Consider the following 18,192-nt stretch of genomic DNA (forward strand, 5'->3'; position numbering starts at 1 on the left):
CCGGCGCGGAGCCTGCCGGGAGCCGTAGGCGCCGCTCCCGGCGGGAGGTGAGTGCCGCCGGGCCCGGGCGCGGCGGGAGGGCCGAGCCTGCCGCTTTGTGGGGCTCCTTCCCCTCAGCGGCCTCTGCCGAGCGGCTCCGGCCTGCGCCTGCCGCCTTTCTGCCGTGAAACCGGCGGAGGCAGCGCGGGCCGGCCCGTTAAAGGCCCCGTCCCGGCTACAGCACAGTCGGGCGTGCGGGGGGAGGCCTCCCTGGCTGCCCAGCACCGGTGGGGGCTGTGGGCCTTCCCGAGGGGCGGGTGACACCCCTGCCAGGGCCGAAATGGAGAAGAAGGAGGATTTGGCGTTAATGCCTTCTCCTGCTGCCCCCCCGGGAGCGCGGGGGTGATTTGGGGGTCGAGGGAAAGGGTTTGGTCCCGCTGGGGAGGGCAGTAAGTGTCACCCGCCTGGTCTGAGCGGGAGACGGGCGCTGAAAGCTGGAGGGCACTGGGACAACATCTCCCGAGGCCTTGGGAAGAGCATGGAGTGGTCCCGTGTGGCGTGGCGGCAGTGGAAGTGTGCCCACCGGCTGCCCTCTCCGTGTGCTTCGCGTTCTGGTACCCTCGGCGAGGTCGGAGGGGTCTCCGGGTGGCCCCGGCGCCAGTGGGGAGAGAGAGGTTTGGGTTTAGAAAGGGAGGACAGGCTGGGGTGGTGGGGGGAACCTTAAAACTGAAGATGACCCTCTGCAGGTCGTTGTTAAACGAGCATCTATGTTAAATTTCATAAGAGATCCTCAAGTGACACTCGCTCTGTTGTTTCCGTTGTCCCGGCCGCTCAGGAGGAGCGCGTCTTCTGGCTGCCTGGTTCTCTCTTGTAATTTATTTATGTTTGGTTCGCTGGGGTAGGACAAAACTTCCCGTGCTGGGAGCCCGTTCAGAGCCTGGCAGGTGCCTGGCATGTTCACGTGCCCTGTGTATGGTGGAGTTTAGTGTTACCCTGTAGTGGTAGGTCCTTTGGAAAGCTCCGTTATTATTTTTCGAAGTTAACTGCTAGGGTTTGTCTCTAGGACAAATAGACCACGAACTGCCACCACTGGGGTGGGTTTGTGTCACGGACAGGTTGGTGCTCATCCCGGTCAGGTCAGTGTTAATCCTGAATCAAGCAGGTGGCTCCGGGTTTACACCGGGTGTAACAGAGGTCAGAGTCTGCCCCTCTGGCATTGTGGAGGTGCTGGCAGACTCTGCCAGCGTTTTGCGTGTTCCTCGAGAGATAGGAGCATGTCTAAATTGGCAGCTGAATACCAGAAGCTTGACACTTGGATCTCGTGAACTCCACATCTGTCCGGATATCCAGAGTGGCTGAGACGGCCACAGGCCTGGGCTGTGAGAAAGCAGGAAATGGAGTTCATGGCCCAGCAGCAATTCCCGGGGTTCAGCGTGGAGAAAAGCAGTGACACCTAGATGAAAACAAGTCAGTTTTGGGTCACCTTTCTTCTGCCCACATCGCTGGGAAAACAGTGGGAGGACCCCCGGAGAGTCCTGCATCAAACCTGCAGCTGGTAGAGCACAATGTGGAGTGTTTTGGCAGCCATCTGAGAAAGAAAAGGTAAGATGGTGCACGTGAGGTCTTGTCCGGAGTCCCACCAAGCGCCTGGGCTGGGTGAGCGAGCCGCCTGCTGGGTGTCTGACAGCACGCTCCGAGAGGCGTGCAGCGCAGGAGTTTTTTGTTGATGCTCTTGAGCATGCAGATATAAGACAAAGCTCTGGGTTTTGGTTTTTTTTTTTGTATTTGGCTTCATGCAGAAAGACTTTTAAGCTGGTCCAAAGCCTATCTGAAGTCACTTATGGCTGCCTGTGGCTCCAGGGGTCTATCGGCCTGGGTTCAATTGCAAACAAAGGTCGAGAAATGTCAAGGGGAAGTGGCCAGGCTGAAGTGGTTCTTTTATAAAGCAGCTACGTTTACTTTATTTCCTAATGACTGAGATGGATTTAATTAGAAAACATCTCTGTTTTCGACTGAATAATGCTCTTTGTTTCCTGTTGGAGCCATTTGGGAGAATGGAAATGGGTTAGCCAGTGTTGCTCAGAAGCAGCTTTTATTCCTACGTACTAGTCCAGTGGGAAGCGCCGTGGATTACTGGTACTGCAGAGAGTTGTCAGAATCCAGCCAAGATAATCCATGCAACTGAATTCTTAAAAAGATGGAAATAAGAGTTTGGAGTAATCTTTGGAGAGGGTGATCTCTGGGAGAATCTGATGCTCCTCTAATTGCTTTTTTTGACTCCGTCCGTCACCTGCCATGGGAATTGTGAGGAGAATTCGGGAGCCGGTGTCTCTGGGGTGTGGGATCTGGCTGCCCGAAATCTGTAGGAGCTTCCTGCCCTCATTATTGGGGAAGGAGGAGGAAGGAGCTTCTGCAATTACTGCCGCCGGGGTGATGAAAGGGAGAAGTTTGAAATGCGATTTCAAAGGCTGGCTGCTGCTGGGCTTCTGCAGGCAGAATTCCCTCGGAGATCTGGGGAAACTTGTGTGGAGCCGCTGCAGAATCTCATTTGTTTTCCCTGTTCGCAGCAGCCACTTCTGCAGAGGTGGAGAGCAGGAGCCAGCAGCTGCAGCAGGAAGCGTGTATTTTACCCAGAACTTTGGGAGACTGTGGTGTAAGCTGCAGAAGGGGGAAATTTCCAGAACTCAAAAGCCACAGCAGAACCTGCCAGTGGGCCAGACGCTGAGCGCAGGAGTGTTCCCCTTGGATTCCAGCAGCCCCACCACAGTGCAGCAAAGCTGGCTGCCAGGCTGGCTGCAGAATTCTGGGATGATCTAGTAAAGGATGGGAGAAAATGATGGCTTAGTGTTCATTCAGCTGGACTTGGGTTTGGTTTCTTGGGCTGGAGTAGGACAATTTCTGATCTCGAACCCTACGGAGCTGGGTTAAACCAGGTCCGATCGTGTTTGCAGTCATGTCAGGGAGAGATGGCTGGTTGGTCAGCACCGCCTACCAACAGGATATTTCACCTGGAGAACAAGGAAAAAACCTTAAAATGAAGAGATTTCAAATTTACTTGAGTCTCTGAACGTTTTGCCTTCAGTGTGAGCATTTGCAAGCTGATTAAAAAACCCAGATCTTTCCGCTGAACGCAGCTGGATGCGGACGGAGGAGGTGACGTCGTAGCTTGTGGTGTGAGGTCTGCGAGGTTTCCAGGGACTGGGTTTGGAAGCAGCAGTTCTCTGGAGTGGGGAAGGAAGGGAGCTTGGCACAGATGCTCACGAGGTGCCAGGATGGATGGCTGGCAGGAGGGCTTGGCAGAGCTGCCTTGGCTCAGCGTGCTGGGCTCTGAGGGATTGCCTGTTGCTGCCGTTCTTCCTGCTGATTCTGAGGAATCGTTAGGGAGGCTGTGATTGATTCTGACCCGGGTTTATTTATAAAATCTTTATTTCTAGCGCTGGTCTTCGTGCCATTTTTTAAACGCATTTGGCTGTCAAGGTGTCAAAAACTGGAGGATTGCTTTTGGAGTTTATCTCCCAGTCCATCCCTCTTTGGCGTTTATCAGGTACCTCTATATCACTCAGGAGAGAACTTCCAGCTCCTTCGAGGTGTCTGTGGCACCTCCAGCAGGAGCAGCCGATGGGAACAGGGCTGCACGTAACCACAGAGCCCATCTGCCCTACCAGGGTCAGGGCAGCTCCAGGCCCAGCGCAGATGAGAGCACCCGCATTCAGTCCTGGTACTTCTCGGTGCTCCACAGCAGAGTCTCCACACCACAAATACGTGTGGGGTAAGTCCCTCTCCCCTGCGGGAGGAGGAGGACTGAGCATCTCAGGCTGCTTTCAGTGGCTGTGGATGTGGGTTTTTTGGCTGTAAGGCTGTTGTGATCTTAGTTATTGCAAGCGCTGTACTCGGTGAAGCAGACACACCTTGCTGCCCTAGGCTGGGGAGGATGAGGAGAGCAGTCCTTGGTGTACAGGAATGAGTAGGTGGCTTGGTGAACTGAAGGAAATGTGGTGTCCTTTCATGTTCGGAACACAGCTTCCTACCTGCAGGACAGGTGAGATCGGTGGGTTTATCATCTTTGAGGAGTTCTTGAGTTTCTTCCTTACCTTGTAGAGGTGGAGGTGGGGAAATTTCCTTCCTCTTGCATGGCAGCTTGTGGAGATTGCCTGTGGACCAGGGTGGGAAGTCCTGGGGCCCAGGTGGAGGCTGTGGCACAGACCTCTGGTTCCTTCTGTTTGAACATTGGATGGTTTCTGCTGCACCTTGCCTGGTGCAGGTGGTGCTGGGAGCTGTTGGCTCTCTGGAGTCTCTGAACTCCAGCACACTCAGGGAAGGAGAATTCTTTCAGCAGAGCTGTTGTTGCTTTGGGAAGAGCGGTAAGAGACAGAGATCCGAGCCTGCTCTCCCGTGTGGATGCCGCAGGCGCTGCCTTGCCAGGCTGATGGACAAGAATATGTACTGTTGGGTCTCGCCTCTTTCTCTGTCTGCCAGCCCTAAGTGATTTGAGTTCCTCTCCTTTGGAAGCAGGCGCTGTAAATCTTGGATCCTCCGTCCCCAGAGATCCTCCGTGGCAGGGTGCCGAGGATCTGTCTGATGGTTCCCAGGCCGTGCTGATGCTGCTCTGCCAGAAGAGAGATGGGGAAGAGATACTTCTGCGACTACTGTGACAGGTCCTTTCAGGACAACCTTCACAACAGGAAGAAACACCTCAATGGAGTGCAGCATCTCAGGGCTAAGAGAGTCTGGTACGACTTATTCCGAGGTGGGTACTACCAGCTGTCTACTCCCCTTTCTGGGACTGGGGAGACGATGGATGAGGGGGGCGAGGGTGGAACAGATAAAATAAATCAGCACTGAAGATTTATATTTGCATTGTCTGTGTCAGTAAATTGTGGACTCGCTACTGCTGCTGTCAAGCAGTTTCAGGGGCCACACGCTTATGTGTCTGGATGTGGGATGGGGAAACATCAGCTGGGGCTTGAAATGAGGTGGAAGAGACAGGAGGGTTGTTTCTGAGAACTGGAGTTGCAGGTAAAGCTCTCTTGGCATCGCGGGCAGATCTGAGACAGGAGACCTGAGAGAACAAGGTGAGTTACAGTTTCTGAAGGTGAGTTAGGTGCCTTCTGCAAGCCAGAGTTGATCTCTGACGTGCGAGGAGCAAGGAACACGGGTGTGTGTGTCTGTAGATGGAGAAAGCGGGCCGGAAGGCAGGCTGTACACGCGGGTTGTGCCAACGGGCGGGCAGCTGGCAGCAGTTCTCTGCACCGGCTGGAGATGTTGGTTCTGAGGGTGCCGTGGGAGAGGCTGAGGATGCAACTGCTTGACTGGAGATCCCAGAAGAGCGAGAGGGTTGGAGAAGCAGCTCAAGCATGGTGTGCTCAAACCTGTCTTAGCAGAGAAGGGCTAGATGCTTTGGGGCTTTGACAGAGGAGAGATTGGAGTTCTGGGGCTGGAGGCTGCGTCAGGATGTGCTGGAGGAAAGCCCTGTGTCCTCTGCCTGTTTAACAGGACTCTTCTCACCCAGCTCAACACTCTGACCTGGCTCACCATGCAGTCACGTGGTTTAGTACCAGCCCGAGGAATATGGTGGGAATGTGTGTCCTGTGAGAGCAGGACTGTGTATTTTAGCAGTAGCAAAGACTTAGTTTGGGTTCACCTGATTGTGAAACCGTTGCCTGTGTGTTCCTCTGCTTCCTTCTGGCTCCTGAGGATAAGGAGTTGCAGGCCGTGTTTATCTCCTGGCTGGCCAGGTGACTGCAGAGCTCTGGGTGGCTCTGCTGTCTGCTTAACCGCCTGTGGAAGGTGGAAAGGTGGAAAAAGCGTGGAGGACATCAGCCCCAGCCCAGTTCTAGCCGGGTCAGTGATGGTGAGACAGGCTACGTAGCACTGTTCTTCTCACCAGGCTGCGCTCTGATCGATAGAATTCCTCCTCCTGTCCCTGATTAGGGGGTTCCTCTCCTCTTGTCTCCAGACCCTGTGGTCTGGCATCAGCTGGTGCAGGTTCTTCCAGTCAGTGGGAGCTGCAGGGTCTTTGGGGCTCGCTTTCCCCAGGACGTCTCCAGGATGTGGAGGACCATTTCAGCGGTGTCTGCTGGAGACTTGGCACGGGCTCCTGTGAGGCCTCGCACAGAGCTTTTCTGAGAGCTCTCGGAGTCTGCCTGGTCTTCTCTGCTGCACAGAAGTGCTGCAGAGCCCTTGCTTTTCTGTCGTGCTGCTTTTCCCCTGCTGGCATGGGAAGAATACAGGAAGCAGAAAGCAAAGATGATGATATTTGCAAGCCAGTGGAAAGCTGAAGCCAGGGGTACGAGCAGGGACTGTTAACTCAGTTTGTCTGTGACTTAAGTTCATGGTTGTCGTGTAAAAGGTCTTCCCGCTCGGCAGCCGACCTCTTTGGGCCCACCACGCGATGGAGTATTGCTGGGCAAGAGATCTTTACCCTGGCTTGTCCTTTGTCTCCCCCAGATGCTGCCGCTATCCTGCAAGAGGAGCAGACCAAGAAACCTTGTCGGAAGTTTCTGCAAACAGGTGAGTTCTGAGGTAGAAGTAACTGCCTGAGCTCCAGCAGCTCCTTCGTGAGCCGACCCAGGGCTGTTCTGGAGAGCCCTGGTGCCTGTTTGTCTTGGAGGGAGCGCAGGGCTTGGGCCTGCGTGTCCGGCGTGCAGGTGCCAGGATCTTGGGTTTGCACGCACGTTTACAAGGGAGGGACCTTGTGTGTGCGGCTCTCGTGTTGCAACGTGGCTTTTGTTCCAGGACAGTGTGATTTTGGGCCCAACTGCAGATTTTCCCACATGACAGAGCAGGACCTGGAGAAGCTGAGTGCCCAGGTGCAAGGTGAGTCCTCGAACAAGGCAATATCCGGGGCTCTCTGAGGAGGGGGGAGTTGCTGCAGGGTGCGTGGGCTGCTCAGGGGCGGGCGAGGGGTTGTGCGACGAGAGCCTGGGGTCCCGTGCTGCCTGTACGGCGCGAGCTGAGCGTGGATCCCTTGGATCCCTTCCGCCCGCCTCTGTGCCGTGCCAGCCCGCGGCGTGGCTGTAAGTGCTGCAGTGTTTCGGATGCTCTCTGCTCTCCATCTGCTGGCACAGACACGAGCCTAGAGCTGAGCAATGCTGTTACCACTTAGCAGCAGGCGTCGGAAGCAGAGTGGGCTTTCTGAGCCCTCGGGGTTTTGTTCAGTCAGGGAATAAAAACTGTCAGCAGCAGAGGGCACTGATACATCACTTCCCTTTAAATTTATGGATTTGATTTCTCCCACCTCTCTACTATTACCGGGGAGCTGCTACTTCCACTCTTGGGATGAGCTCGCCTGCTGTCAGTTGGGTTATCCCGAGGAGGGAGCATGGGGTCCTGACTCCAGAAATGGCCCCTTCTCCCATGGCTTCAGGTGGAACTGAAGTTTGGGCAGAGGAATTGCAGCTGCTCCACTGCTGTGACTCTCCAGAGTACTTTTGAACTTTTTCATTCTGGAGGTACCACCTCTGTGCCCTGAGAAGGAAGGCAGCTCTCTTTTCCCTGTGAGATTCATTACTTTGGTGGTTAGAGAAAACGTGAGTGAGGTGGTGGTGAGGATTTGTGAGGTGCTTGGGGTCTCCACTGGAGATCATCTAGTCCCAGCCCCACCTTGCTCAAAGGCAGGGCAAGCTGCTCAGCACCACGTCCAGTTGTGTTTTGGATATCTCCAAGGGTGGACACTCTACAGCCTCTGTGGGCAACCTGTTCTAGTGTTTGACCACATTTACAATAAAAATGCTTTTTTTTTTTTTTTTAATATTTAAAAGGAAATTCCTGAGGTGTTGTTTGTGCCCATCATCTCTTGCCTTTGCTGGACTCCCTCCAGTGTGTCCCTGTCTCTGTGGTACTGGGGAGCCCAGCACCGGATACAGCACCCAGACACAGCCTCCCCAGTGCAGAGCAGAGAGGAAGGATCTCTTCCTCGACCTGCTGGCAACGCTCTTCCTACTGCAGCCCAACTTCCCAGCAGATCTTGTGCCCACGGTTCTAGCTGAAACCAGCTGTTGTTTTGCCAATAGTCTGGCAAAAACAGGCTTGGGTGTTGAAAGTGTGTGTGTGTGTACATGCATGCATACATATGAGATCTGGGGTGTGCGTGGGGTAGAGACTCTCTCCCGGCCTTCCGAGGGATTGGATTTGTGGAGGCAGGGCTCCGGTGAACCCGGAGGAGCAGGAGGAAGGCAGGCACTAGAGAGCTATTCCAGTCCTCGCCGTTGCTGAGTCAGTCTGCGAGTCCCCGAGGCTGCTCCGCAAATCCATCGCCGAACAACGCTGCCAGTCAATAAACCCCATCTCGTCGGGCTGCGCGGGAGACGGAGCGCTCCAGCCAGCCCTCCTCGGAGCAGCCGCGCTCCTCTTCCTCGCCGCTGAGCCCAGAGCCTCTCCCCGCCCCTTCTCTGCTGCAGGGTTTAAGTGCTGGGGTCCCGAGAGGTGGCATAAGGGGTCAGCCCATTTGCAGGAACCTGTAGCATTTCCAGTCACCGGAGTCATTCCCTGTTTCTTGCAGGGAGGTGGAAGCTCTGTGGAGCAGAGCAGAGCTGCAGGGGGAGGTGGGCGAGCTCGTCTGCGCCTGGGCAGGTTCTTTGCCAATTCCACTTGTTACTGAGTATTGACTTGTGTCAGACGGGTCAGGTGTAAGTGGAGAGCTGGCTACGACAGAGCTGATTCCTGGGAGATTGCTGGAAACCTTGCATTTGTGTTACCAAGTCAAACATTTAATTAAACAATTAGACCTAATGGGCGATGCCAGGGGATGGCAGGGTGCCTCCTCCTTGGCTGTGCGGCTCTGCCACAGATGCCTGGTTGGAGAGTTAGATCCTGCTCACCTCTCTCGTGCTGTGGCTCCAGGGAAGTCCCGAGTGAGCCGAGCAAGCAGGCTGAGCATCACGCAGACCTCAAAATCCCATCAGTTGAGCCTGCAGAGAGCTTGGTGGGATTTGATGGAGAGAAGAGCCCAGCAGGGTGTGGTGGAGAAGAGGTGCAGCCCATAACACGGTAGACTGGATGGAAGGAACTGCTGCAAAAACCAAACTGCCTTTCCATGTGTCCTGGGGACATTTCACCACTGCTTGGGCTACTGAAGTATCAGTTTCTCAGATGGTGAAGCTTAGGGAAGAGTTTGAGGTGAGCGAGCGTGGTGGCAGGTGCCATTAGTCATGCAGGAGACCCGATCCTCGTGGCGTGTCCGTCAGTAACATCCCTGTGTGTGTTAGCACCTGGCCCTGGCGTTTCTGTGCTGTGGAGCATCGCAGCCCTGAGGTGGTACGGTGCAGACTAGGGCGGCAGGCTGGGTCTGGCTGCCTCTCTGAATTGTCCATGTCCTCAGAGATTTCCAGTCTGAACCTGCAGCATCTGGGAGATTCTGACAGGCTTAGCTTATAGGCCGGGGTGGTCAGGGATTTGAGATGAGCTGGAAGCTCCAGAGTGCTCTCACCGTTCTGTGCAGAGCCTGGTGTGACCGAGCTGGAGACGGCCACGCTCTGTCTCGGGTGGGGTAGAAGTGGACGGTCTCTTGGTGGGTCCATGGTGCTGCTGAACTCTCCTTTGCTGTGGTGCATGGATGTAGAAGCGGAGGAGCTGTCGGGCTGCGTTGAACCCATGTCTCTGTAGCAGATATTTCAGAAAAAGGTGCAAAGAAATGCTGTAGTAAACTGGTGGAGCCCAGTAAGCCGTGTCCAGGGGCAGGTTTGCATCCCAAACCACAGCAAAGCCCTTTCTGACCTTCTATTAACACTGCCAAACTGTGATGGCACCTCTTTGTCAGGTAAATATTGATCCTGTGCCCGAATCCCTGGTCGGCGGCGTTGGTAGTTCCGTGTCAGAGAGCTCTCCGTGCTCACGATGCGTTTTTATTACAGCCAAAGGAAACATCACCTTGTTCTTAACGTTTGCCCTTTTCAAGGCAGGGAATCCACCCTGTTAGTTGTGTTCGCCTCGTGGATTAAGCAGGAACATTTCTGGACGATTCGCTGTTCTGTAACAGCTGAGAGCGTGTCCTAGTTTGGCTTCAGCGTTTCTGCGCCCCGTAGAATATACTCATCAAGGAGCAACAGTTTCCACCTTCCGCGGGGAGGGAGGCATATTCCCAGCTGTTACCGCATCAGAGCATCAGCCTCCCGCATCTGCTGCATCATTCATCAGCGAGGCACTTCCAGGCTGTCATCTGAAGTACAGTCATGCCAGGAAAAGTCACTGTCGAGCTGCCGTCGTCTTCCTTCCAAGTTATCGGCTCCCCGCTGCACTGCGTCACGTCTGCTGGTAGTGTGGGCACAGGGCAGCCTCTTTGGTGAGCTCCTGCGAGGGCAGAGCACGGGCACAGCTGGGTGAGTGTTTGCAGTGTATCCCTGGGATTGAAGGAAAGGGAGTGCCCCTGCTGGGGGTGGCTGTAGTCAACCAGTTTGACTTAGCGATGAGCGGGAGAAGGAGCGCTCTCGCAGCTGGCTGCCTCTTTGTGGTTTCTTGAGGCTGCTCCTCTTGCAGGGCCTCACCAAGCTCATCTCTCAGCCGCAGTCTGTCGCCGTTCGTGTTTTCCAGAGGAGTTTGGGCTGCTGCATCTTCCTGCCCAGGGAGGGAGCTGAAGGATTGCATGTAAATCTCTTCGCTGGGTGACCTGCTCCATGCTGGTGGTGGCGTCTCGCGTACGGTGGTGCCTCATTCAGGAAGAGAACCCACGGTAAAAGTTGTGTGGGGAGAGAAGATAAATCTGAACTCCCACTCTGGCAGCATTAGAGAGGCACTTAATGACTCCAGCCGCTTTTTTAATTGGCTGTAATTAGACTTTGAAGCAAACACCCCAGTGAGAAGGACAGGAGAAGTGCCTTCACACCCGTCTTGCTGCTGCAGCCTGCCTGGCTGCGCGATGATGAACGAAGAGTAAAGGCTGGTGACTGTGTTTGAATGACATTTTGGAATACCTGTTGACATTCAGGGGGTATTTCCAATCTCCTGGTGGTCTTGGTGGTCCCTGGATGGGACGTGTGTGCTTCAGAGGAAGATGAGACAAAAGATTTGCCTTTTTGGTGGGGATGTGTCAAGGTGGACAGAGCTGGAGAGATGCCCGTACCTGCTGCCTTATTTCTCAGCCCGAGGGTTGCAGTGCGTTGGAGCAGTAACTCGTGGAGCCGCGGGAACAGGGAGCCAGCTGGATGTCTTTCTGATCTGGACACTTGGGGCCTCATTTAGGCCAGTGTGAGCCAGGAATCGTTCCACCGCAGCCACTGAGCTTTTCTGGATGAGCCAGTTGTGGCTGCTCGAGTCCGTGGGCTCCTGCCCGTTCCTGGTGTGACACTTTGGGGCTCCCTGCTCTGAACAGAGAGGCTTCGGCAGGTTTTGGTCTGCGCCGTGCTGGGGCTTGGGGTGGGATCAAGAGGAAATCTTGGTGGTAGGCAGAGGTGGGAGAGGTTTCTCTCTCTGATTCTCTTCCCTGCCTCATCGAAGCCTCTCACAACCTTGGCCCCTTGCTGAGGTGGGACGTGCCCAGGTGCTCACTAGATGCAGAAACCTGGAACGAAGGGAAATAAAGTGGCTGCAGCCAGCGCTGCTGGACAAGTCCAGTGTGGGAGCTGAGTTCAGATGTCCTGAGTCTGAGCAGTGCCCGGCTCACCAGGCTGAGCTTCTTGCTTCTTGTCTGACCCTGAGTAGCTCTGCCGGGGCTTTGCTCCTTGGGAGCAGCGGTAGGAGACGTGAACAGTCCTGTCTCCAGCCGTATCCTTATCGCCGGGTTGCAGAGCAGCACCTTGACATGAGGACCACAGCGGGCTTTCTTTGTGGTGGCGGTGAGTGTGTCGTCACCCCTCCCAGCAGCAGCAGATGAAAAGGCTGGATGACAAATTATCCATCTCCGGCTGCTCATTGTGTAGCGCATTGCTGCCATCCTCATTAATATTCAACAGGCAGATGAATAATTGGTTGCCACCACTAGGATGAAGCGATCCTTCGCTCTGCCCAAGCAATATTAATTTCACACCCTGTCTGGAAACGTATAATATTTTCCTTAAACGTGTGACATATGGCAGGTAGGTGTGGCGCGGGCTCCTGGTGGGCACGGCAGCAGGTGGCTGCTGCTGAGCTGGGACCGCCGGCAGGTTCATCTCTAAATGGGATCAAGGTTCTCCCAGAGCTCCTGTCTCCGGAGGGTTTGATGAATGGGGTGAAGGAGGATGACACACAGCTGCCTCGGCTTCCTTTTTATTAACATCCGCGTTTGTTTTTCAAGTATCACTTTCCCTTTTCTGTTAGGTGGGAACTTTCCACTCGGCTGAAGATCCAAAAGCTCCGAGCGTCTCCTCGGCCGGCTCTGCCTGACGTGCTGGCAGGAGCGTGACTGTGCCGTTGGTGTCAAGGACTCGTGCTAGACCCTGCTTCCTGCAGCGTCCCTTCCTGCCTTGTCACCAGTGCCGAGGGGGGACTTGGAGCTTTGCTAACTGGGCAGCTGTGGATTTCTGCCCAGTGGGAGGGACTGGGGAGCTCTGTGCCCTTCTGCCCGGAGAGGACAGTGCTGTGGGACGGGGCACCTGCAGGCATCTGCCCCATGCAGCCCCGCCGGAGCGATGGAGGGGTTGAAAGCTTCAAAGGACCTCAGGCTGCTCGGCCTCTTGGTAGACAGCAAAGTTTTCCTACTGGCCCTGCCTCGCTGGTTCCTAACTTCCATGAGAAAACGCAGGAATGTGTTTCCCTCCCTCCCTCTGCTGTGGTCTGCCCTGATTTTGCACCGAGGCGGAGCAGGGCTGGGCAGCAGCCTCCCGCCCCGTCTCCGCGGGGGCTGGGGTCGCATCACGCAGCGTGCGCCTTAAACAGACCTGACAGCGGCTCTGGAATCCCTCCTGGGGGCGGAATTTCAGGAAATCTCCCGGCTGTACGGTGCTCCCAGCCTCTCAGGCTCCCGCAGCCTGCCACGTCCACATCGATCCCGACAGACGTCCCTGTCACTCCCACCAAACTGGGCAGAGGTGGCGGAGTCCCTCCTGCCGGTCGCAGGGATGTGTTTTTGGGAATGGCTCAGGGCTCAGGGCCAGCAGAGGCTGTTTCAGGCGAGGATGGGGACGAGGTGCCCCAGGGGGAGATGTCAGACCCCCCTCAGTGAAGCACCCGAACCGCCGCCGCGCTTGCCCTGGCTCTGGCTGGAGCTGGCACCGGCGAGGAGGCCAAGCGTCAGATGGCAAGCGGGCAGTGGAGGAGGAGGAGGAGAGGCCACCACAGGCAAATTACAAACTCTCCACCATAAGAAGCCGTGCAGGGTAATGAGCAGTGGGTTTAATGGAGTGAAAGGACTGCAGTGTGAGCATCTGATAGTCCCCTCTCTCTCTCCCTCTCAACCAGGGGAGCAGAGATTGAAGGAGCTGCGGCAGGAAGGAGCAGATGTCCCGCCTGGCACCATTGAGGACTGGCTGGAGAAGAGAGCAAAGAGACTGAGTGTGGCTCAGAGCAACAGGTACTGGTGGCCAGGAGCTTCTGGCCTGCATGGCGCGGAGCGGGGGTCCCACAGGAGGGGTGTGCCTGGGGTAGGAGAAGGCACAGGTGATCAGAGGTCCCCCATGATGGAACCCTGAGCTCTCATTTCACACTCGGCCTGCCAGAGCTGCGTGCCCGCTCTTGGCACATGCGCCAGACACACGTAGGGATCTGGTCTCGCTCGCCTGCATCAGAGACCCTCCCCGTGTGCAGGGGGGACAGGCCGGGCCCTGCTGCCTGTGGCTGCTTCCCTGGGGAAGGCGGGCAGAGGGGGGGCCTGTGCTCTCTGCGGAGTGCACAGACACGCCTGGAAGGACAGTGCCACCGCGGTGCTGAGTTCCTAACGCCCGGAGCTCAGTGGCAGGAGCCCGATCTTATCTGTTGACAGCTTCTCCATCCTCTGCCTGCACATCTCTGCCAGTCCCTGCCAGTGAGAGGGTGGAATTAGCTCCTCCTCACGGCATTCGTTCCCATTCGATTCGGACGCCCGCCGGTGCCTGCTGTTTCCTTGCTCACCTGACTGTGCCGCAGGCTTAATTGGATGACATTTGGGCAGGTGCCAAATCTCCCTTTTGTTCTTCTTCTGTTTGCTCCTGTCCTCTCTGCGTTTGGTCTGGGCAGGATCTTCCTCCCGCCGCTTGCCTGGGCTTGTTGCTTTCCGTTCGCTCCGGCCATCAGCTCGGCTGCTCCCAGCCTGGCAGCGGTGCTCAGCAACAGCCGTGACCTTCCTCCCCCCCATACACTTCACTTGCCCCGTTTTGCTTGTCCTGCCCATGAATCCCTTCATCTTGGGGTAGATCATCTCTTCCAGAAGATAGCCATCGCCGTACCCAGAGGAATTTCTGGACCTTCGTAACTGTTTGGTCCCTGCTGCCTCCAAAAATGCACACAACCTGGGATTTGTAGGGTTATTCCTTTCTGCCCAGCCTCTCTGCCTCTGCAGGCCCCGAAACCACCTTCTGCTGGAACTAAACACCAACTTTTCAAAGCTTCTCTTCCTCTATCTGGCCCCACTGATGTTTGTCCTGACAGTTTCTCTTCTCCCTTTGTGCTCTCCAGCTCCAGTTCCCCTTCCGAGCAACTCTGTTTTGCCAGAGGAGTTGGTTTGCATTGCCAGGGAAGAGGGGCTGTTTTGGGCAGGTCCCCGTGCTCCTGGTGCCTGGGAAGTCTGTGTTCCTCCTGAAAATGCTTTTAAGGACAAGGAGCTCCCTCCCATTCCTGCAGTCCTCGAGGTGCCTGAAAGGTGGCAGAATTTCTGGCAGGGTTTAACGCTACTTTGGGGGATTTGTGCTTTCGGATGATAACCTGCCCAGCGGCTGCCTTGCCGGGCTGGTAATGCCAGTAAAGACCATTAGTCTGCACAAAACAGTAGAGAAAGTGCTCTCGAGGGTAGTGGGCTCCACAACGGGATGCTGGAGACCCAGCTCCACCCATCTTCTCTGGCTGCACTGAGTAGGAAGGACTCAAGCTGGGATGGAAAAGGTCCTTGGAAGCGCGATGCTCCCGAAGTGTGACGGGAGGATGTTACTGCGTTACTCAGCCTGCGAGCGTAGCTGAGCTGCTGCCTCTGCCTTTCCAGAGGCTTTCTAGCAGGATACCTGGCAGGCAGTCACAGGTGGAGCTACTGCCTGGCGCCGTCTCCAGGCACGCTGCGGTGCAAAGAAAATGCCACGCTGGGCTGGAAGGAGCCGTGTGGCCAGGTACTGCCTTGGCTGGAGGGTGGCACTTTCTTAAAGGCAGGAATTTGAGCATCACTTCTGACCATCACCTAAATTAGCCCCAGGGTTGGAGAGTCACCATGCTGCCTTCCCCCCGTCCTTCGTGCAGCCGCTCTCCCGGCCTGGCTGGGCTCAGAGGGACAATCTTCATTTAGAAGCTTCCACTCGATGCGTATGTTCAAAGTCATGCTGTGCCATTGCTTTCTGGAGAGCTGGCGTGGAGTTGGATGGAGCACTTGTAGTTCTTCTAGCAGTGGAGCTCTGCCAGGGCCTGATTGATTTTTTTTTTTTTTTTTTACCTGATTTCCAAAGGAAATGGAGCATGTCAGTGCACGTGAGCGTGTGCTTCTGCTGTAATTGCTGTGGGGCCCACTTACTGATTTCCATCAGAAAGGGGTCTGAAGCCTCAAAGGTACTGAGATACTACAGGTTTCCTGAACGTGAAAGTGGGTAGAGGAGAGGGATCCCATTAATACCTGCCGAAAGGCAACATTCTCGACCCTTGCTCAACGCTGGAGAATCCACCTGGGACAGCCATTGGGAATGCTCCAGCTGTAGGTGAACCTTTGATAGCACTTGTAGCTTCTGAGACCCCGGGGAATTGAGTACCCAGACAGCGTCGTCCCTATCGATTAGTTCTGCTGCTGGCAGAACAGCTCATTAGTTGATAGCTGCGCTGTTCCACCATGCAGTGTGCCTCCTCCTCCTCCTCCTCCTCCTCCTCCTCCCCACTCCACCCTGCTGCTGCTGCAGGGGCTCCCGTGCCCGCCTGGGTGCCGCTGCCCGGACGTAACAAAAAATTTCGCTGCCCCAGAGGGGCTTGGTGCGTGTCCCAGCGGTCTTGTCTCGTCCCCGGCTCTGCGGAATCCCCGTCGAGGGGCTAAGCCGCAGACCGAATGACTTTGCTCTGTGCTCCTTGCCTGGAAAACACGGCGCTCGGCGTCTCCAGCTTTTGGCCGCGGCGGCGGCCCTGCAGGGAGAGGAGGGTGCTGCTTCTCCGGAGCATTATGTAAAGGAGTTTGATTAGATTTCTCCTGGCATAACAATTAAAAAAGATTCATCAGGATCAGAGAGTGGAGGCCTGAGAAGCTGGAAGGCTGCTGTCAGGGCGTGCGCTAAAGAACAAATGAGTTTCCTGCACTTGGGAATTAATGGAAAAGTTACGTTCCCCATGAATTTAAACCTGCCCTGGCCAAGCACTTTCTTCAGCTGGAGACGAGGGAGAGATGCTTCGTGGTTTTGCACATCCTCACACAGGTGTGTTGTTTGCAACGGCCTCGACCAGTAAATTGACGGAGAGAGACGGGAGAAAAAGTGTTTCCCAGGCTGTGAGTCGGGGGAGGACGCCTGTTCCCTCCGCTGAAGGGTGCTTCTGCAGAAACACCCCGTTGTTTTGGCAGTTCCTCCCATTTCCGAGGGGTCCTTGTCCTTCGGGAAGTGCCCAGCTGGCGTGGGATTCAGGCTGCTCGGGAAGAAAACATCTGCTGATTTTTGTTTGTTCTTCTCTGAACTCAGCTGTGCGGGGAGCAGCTGGGGGGGGGGGAAGGGACGAGGCCAGCTGTGCTCCCAGCACGCCCCCCCTTCCTGCCAGCACCTGTGCCTGGTGCTGGCCCTGCTGCCCCTCTCGGGGGGCTGCTCTCCCCCCGCCCCAACAGACTCCCTTACCTTAGTGCTCCCTCCTCGTTTTTCACGCCCTACGTGTGCAAGAAGCACAGCGGTTCTGCTGCTGGGTTTGAGGGGCACAGCTGAAGAGACCTGCTTGGTCCACCAAAACCCTCCTGCTGGACCCTCCTCGTGTTGGGGCTGGCAGAGGGGGCGCAGGGAGGCTCAGCCCCTAAGCAGGGCCTTGCTGTCCCACTGCGACACCTCTACCCGTTCCATCTCTCCACCTCCACAGTGCCCTCCCCGAGAAACCAGCGCCTTTCCAGTACCCACCAGGCTGGCCTCCGGTGCAGGACCTGCCCCCGTCCCTGCAGGCCCCCCCTCCCGGAGGGTGGCCGGTGCCCCCCAACCTGCAGTGGGGCTGAGGCGCAGGAACCCCCGCAGAGATTGTGCTACAGATGGACTTTTTCCTTACCCACTCCACGAACGGGAGAGGATTATTTTTGTGCGCTCTCACATCAATAAAAGCCTTCCCGCCCCGCGGCAGCCTGCTTCTGTCTTGTTATTTCTCTCCGGTGGGTTGAGCCAGTCGGGCCGTTGGCTCCCTGCCGCTGGAATGGGCATCTGGGCTCAGCAGAGCTCCGGCACCGGGCACAGGGCTGTCTGCCATCGTCTGGAGGGGGCAGCCTCCCTTTCCCGGGACCGCCGGTGTCTGTGCTGTGCCCTGTGCTGCCTGCTCACAGTCCGGATCCACAGCTGGGCTCGGAGCCGCTGATCCGGGCTGGGGAAGGAAGCTGTGACCGAGCTTTTAATATTCCTGTTTACCATTTTCTCCAGTGTTGGAGTTCTGTTTGCTTCTGTTCAATCCGGTGCGTAAAACTGCTCCGGTTCAGGTGCCGGAGCTCCTAATGAAGAGCTCGGGGAGCTCCCGTCAGCCTCTGCTCCTGCTCCTGCTCTGCTGGAGGTGAGAAGCAAGGAGGAAAAACATCCTAAAGTTTCTCCTTCTCCAGGAAACTGAGTAAATGGTGAGTGCCAGAGGGGAAAAACCCCTCGACGGGTCACTGCCTGCGGTGGGAGCTGGCTGCCCAGGCGGGTGTGCTGGGGACCAGAGCTGGGAAGGGGCGAGGACGGACTCCACGGCTCTCCCGCTCCCTGCGGGGCTGCGCTGGGAGCCGAGTGCCCGGCGCGGTGGCTGGGCAGGCTGGTGTGTCTGGAAGGGCTGCCCTGGAGAAGACTGTAGAGGTGCTTTTAGGTCGCAGCTTTGGTGTGGCCAAGCCCAGCCCAGCCGCGTGGCTGCGGCGGCACAAGTTTTACGGAGCCATCTCTCCTCGCCAGGAAAGGGAGAGACGAACGAGGCCTTTGGCTCAGCTTTCCCGGGAAAGCAGGTGGGTTCGCGGCTTCACGGCAGAGCTGCCGGGCACGCGGGGGATCCCGGCCAGCAGCGTCCTGG

At 56.3% G+C, this 18,192-nt stretch overlaps 1 protein-coding gene across 3 annotated transcripts; it reads left to right on the forward strand.

Moving 5' to 3' along the window:
* The first annotated feature begins 17 nt into the window (after positions 1 to 17).
* On the forward strand, positions 18 to 17,196 carry ZMAT5 (zinc finger matrin-type 5). 3 transcript variants are annotated; one of them, XM_086623621.1, is made up of 6 exons: positions 18 to 47; positions 4,492 to 4,726; positions 6,427 to 6,489; positions 6,715 to 6,795; positions 13,291 to 13,402; positions 17,038 to 17,196. In XM_086623621.1, the coding sequence occupies exons 2-6, from the start codon at positions 4,600 to 4,602 to the stop codon at positions 17,165 to 17,167; spliced, it is 513 nt and encodes a 170-aa protein (XP_086479747.1). In that variant the 5' UTR covers positions 18 to 47; positions 4,492 to 4,599; the 3' UTR covers positions 17,168 to 17,196. The 3 variants fall into 3 exon arrangements, with proteins under 3 accessions (XP_086479747.1, XP_086479749.1, XP_086479748.1); XM_086623622.1 differs by having other exon boundaries at positions 25 to 47; positions 4,489 to 4,726; XM_086623623.1 differs by lacking the exon at positions 6,715 to 6,795.
* Positions 17,197 to 18,192: the final 996 nt, after the last annotated feature.

This window comes from Tauraco erythrolophus, chromosome 19 (genome assembly GCF_009769465.1).
Source record: "Tauraco erythrolophus isolate bTauEry1 chromosome 19, bTauEry1.pri, whole genome shotgun sequence".
NCBI classification, from domain to species: Eukaryota; Metazoa; Chordata; class Aves; order Musophagiformes; family Musophagidae; genus Tauraco; species Tauraco erythrolophus.

Coding starts and splice junctions, on each gene's coding strand:
- ZMAT5 (XM_086623621.1), top strand. CDS start 4,600: ATGGGGAAGAGATACTTCTGCGACTACTGTGACAGGTCCTTTCAGGAC. Junction 4,727..6,426: donor CTGGTACGACTTATTCCGAG/GTGGGTACTACC, acceptor TGTCTCCCCCAG/ATGCTGCCGCTATCCTGCAA. Junction 6,796..13,290: donor GCTGAGTGCCCAGGTGCAAG/GTGAGTCCTCGA, acceptor CCTCTCAACCAG/GGGAGCAGAGATTGAAGGAG.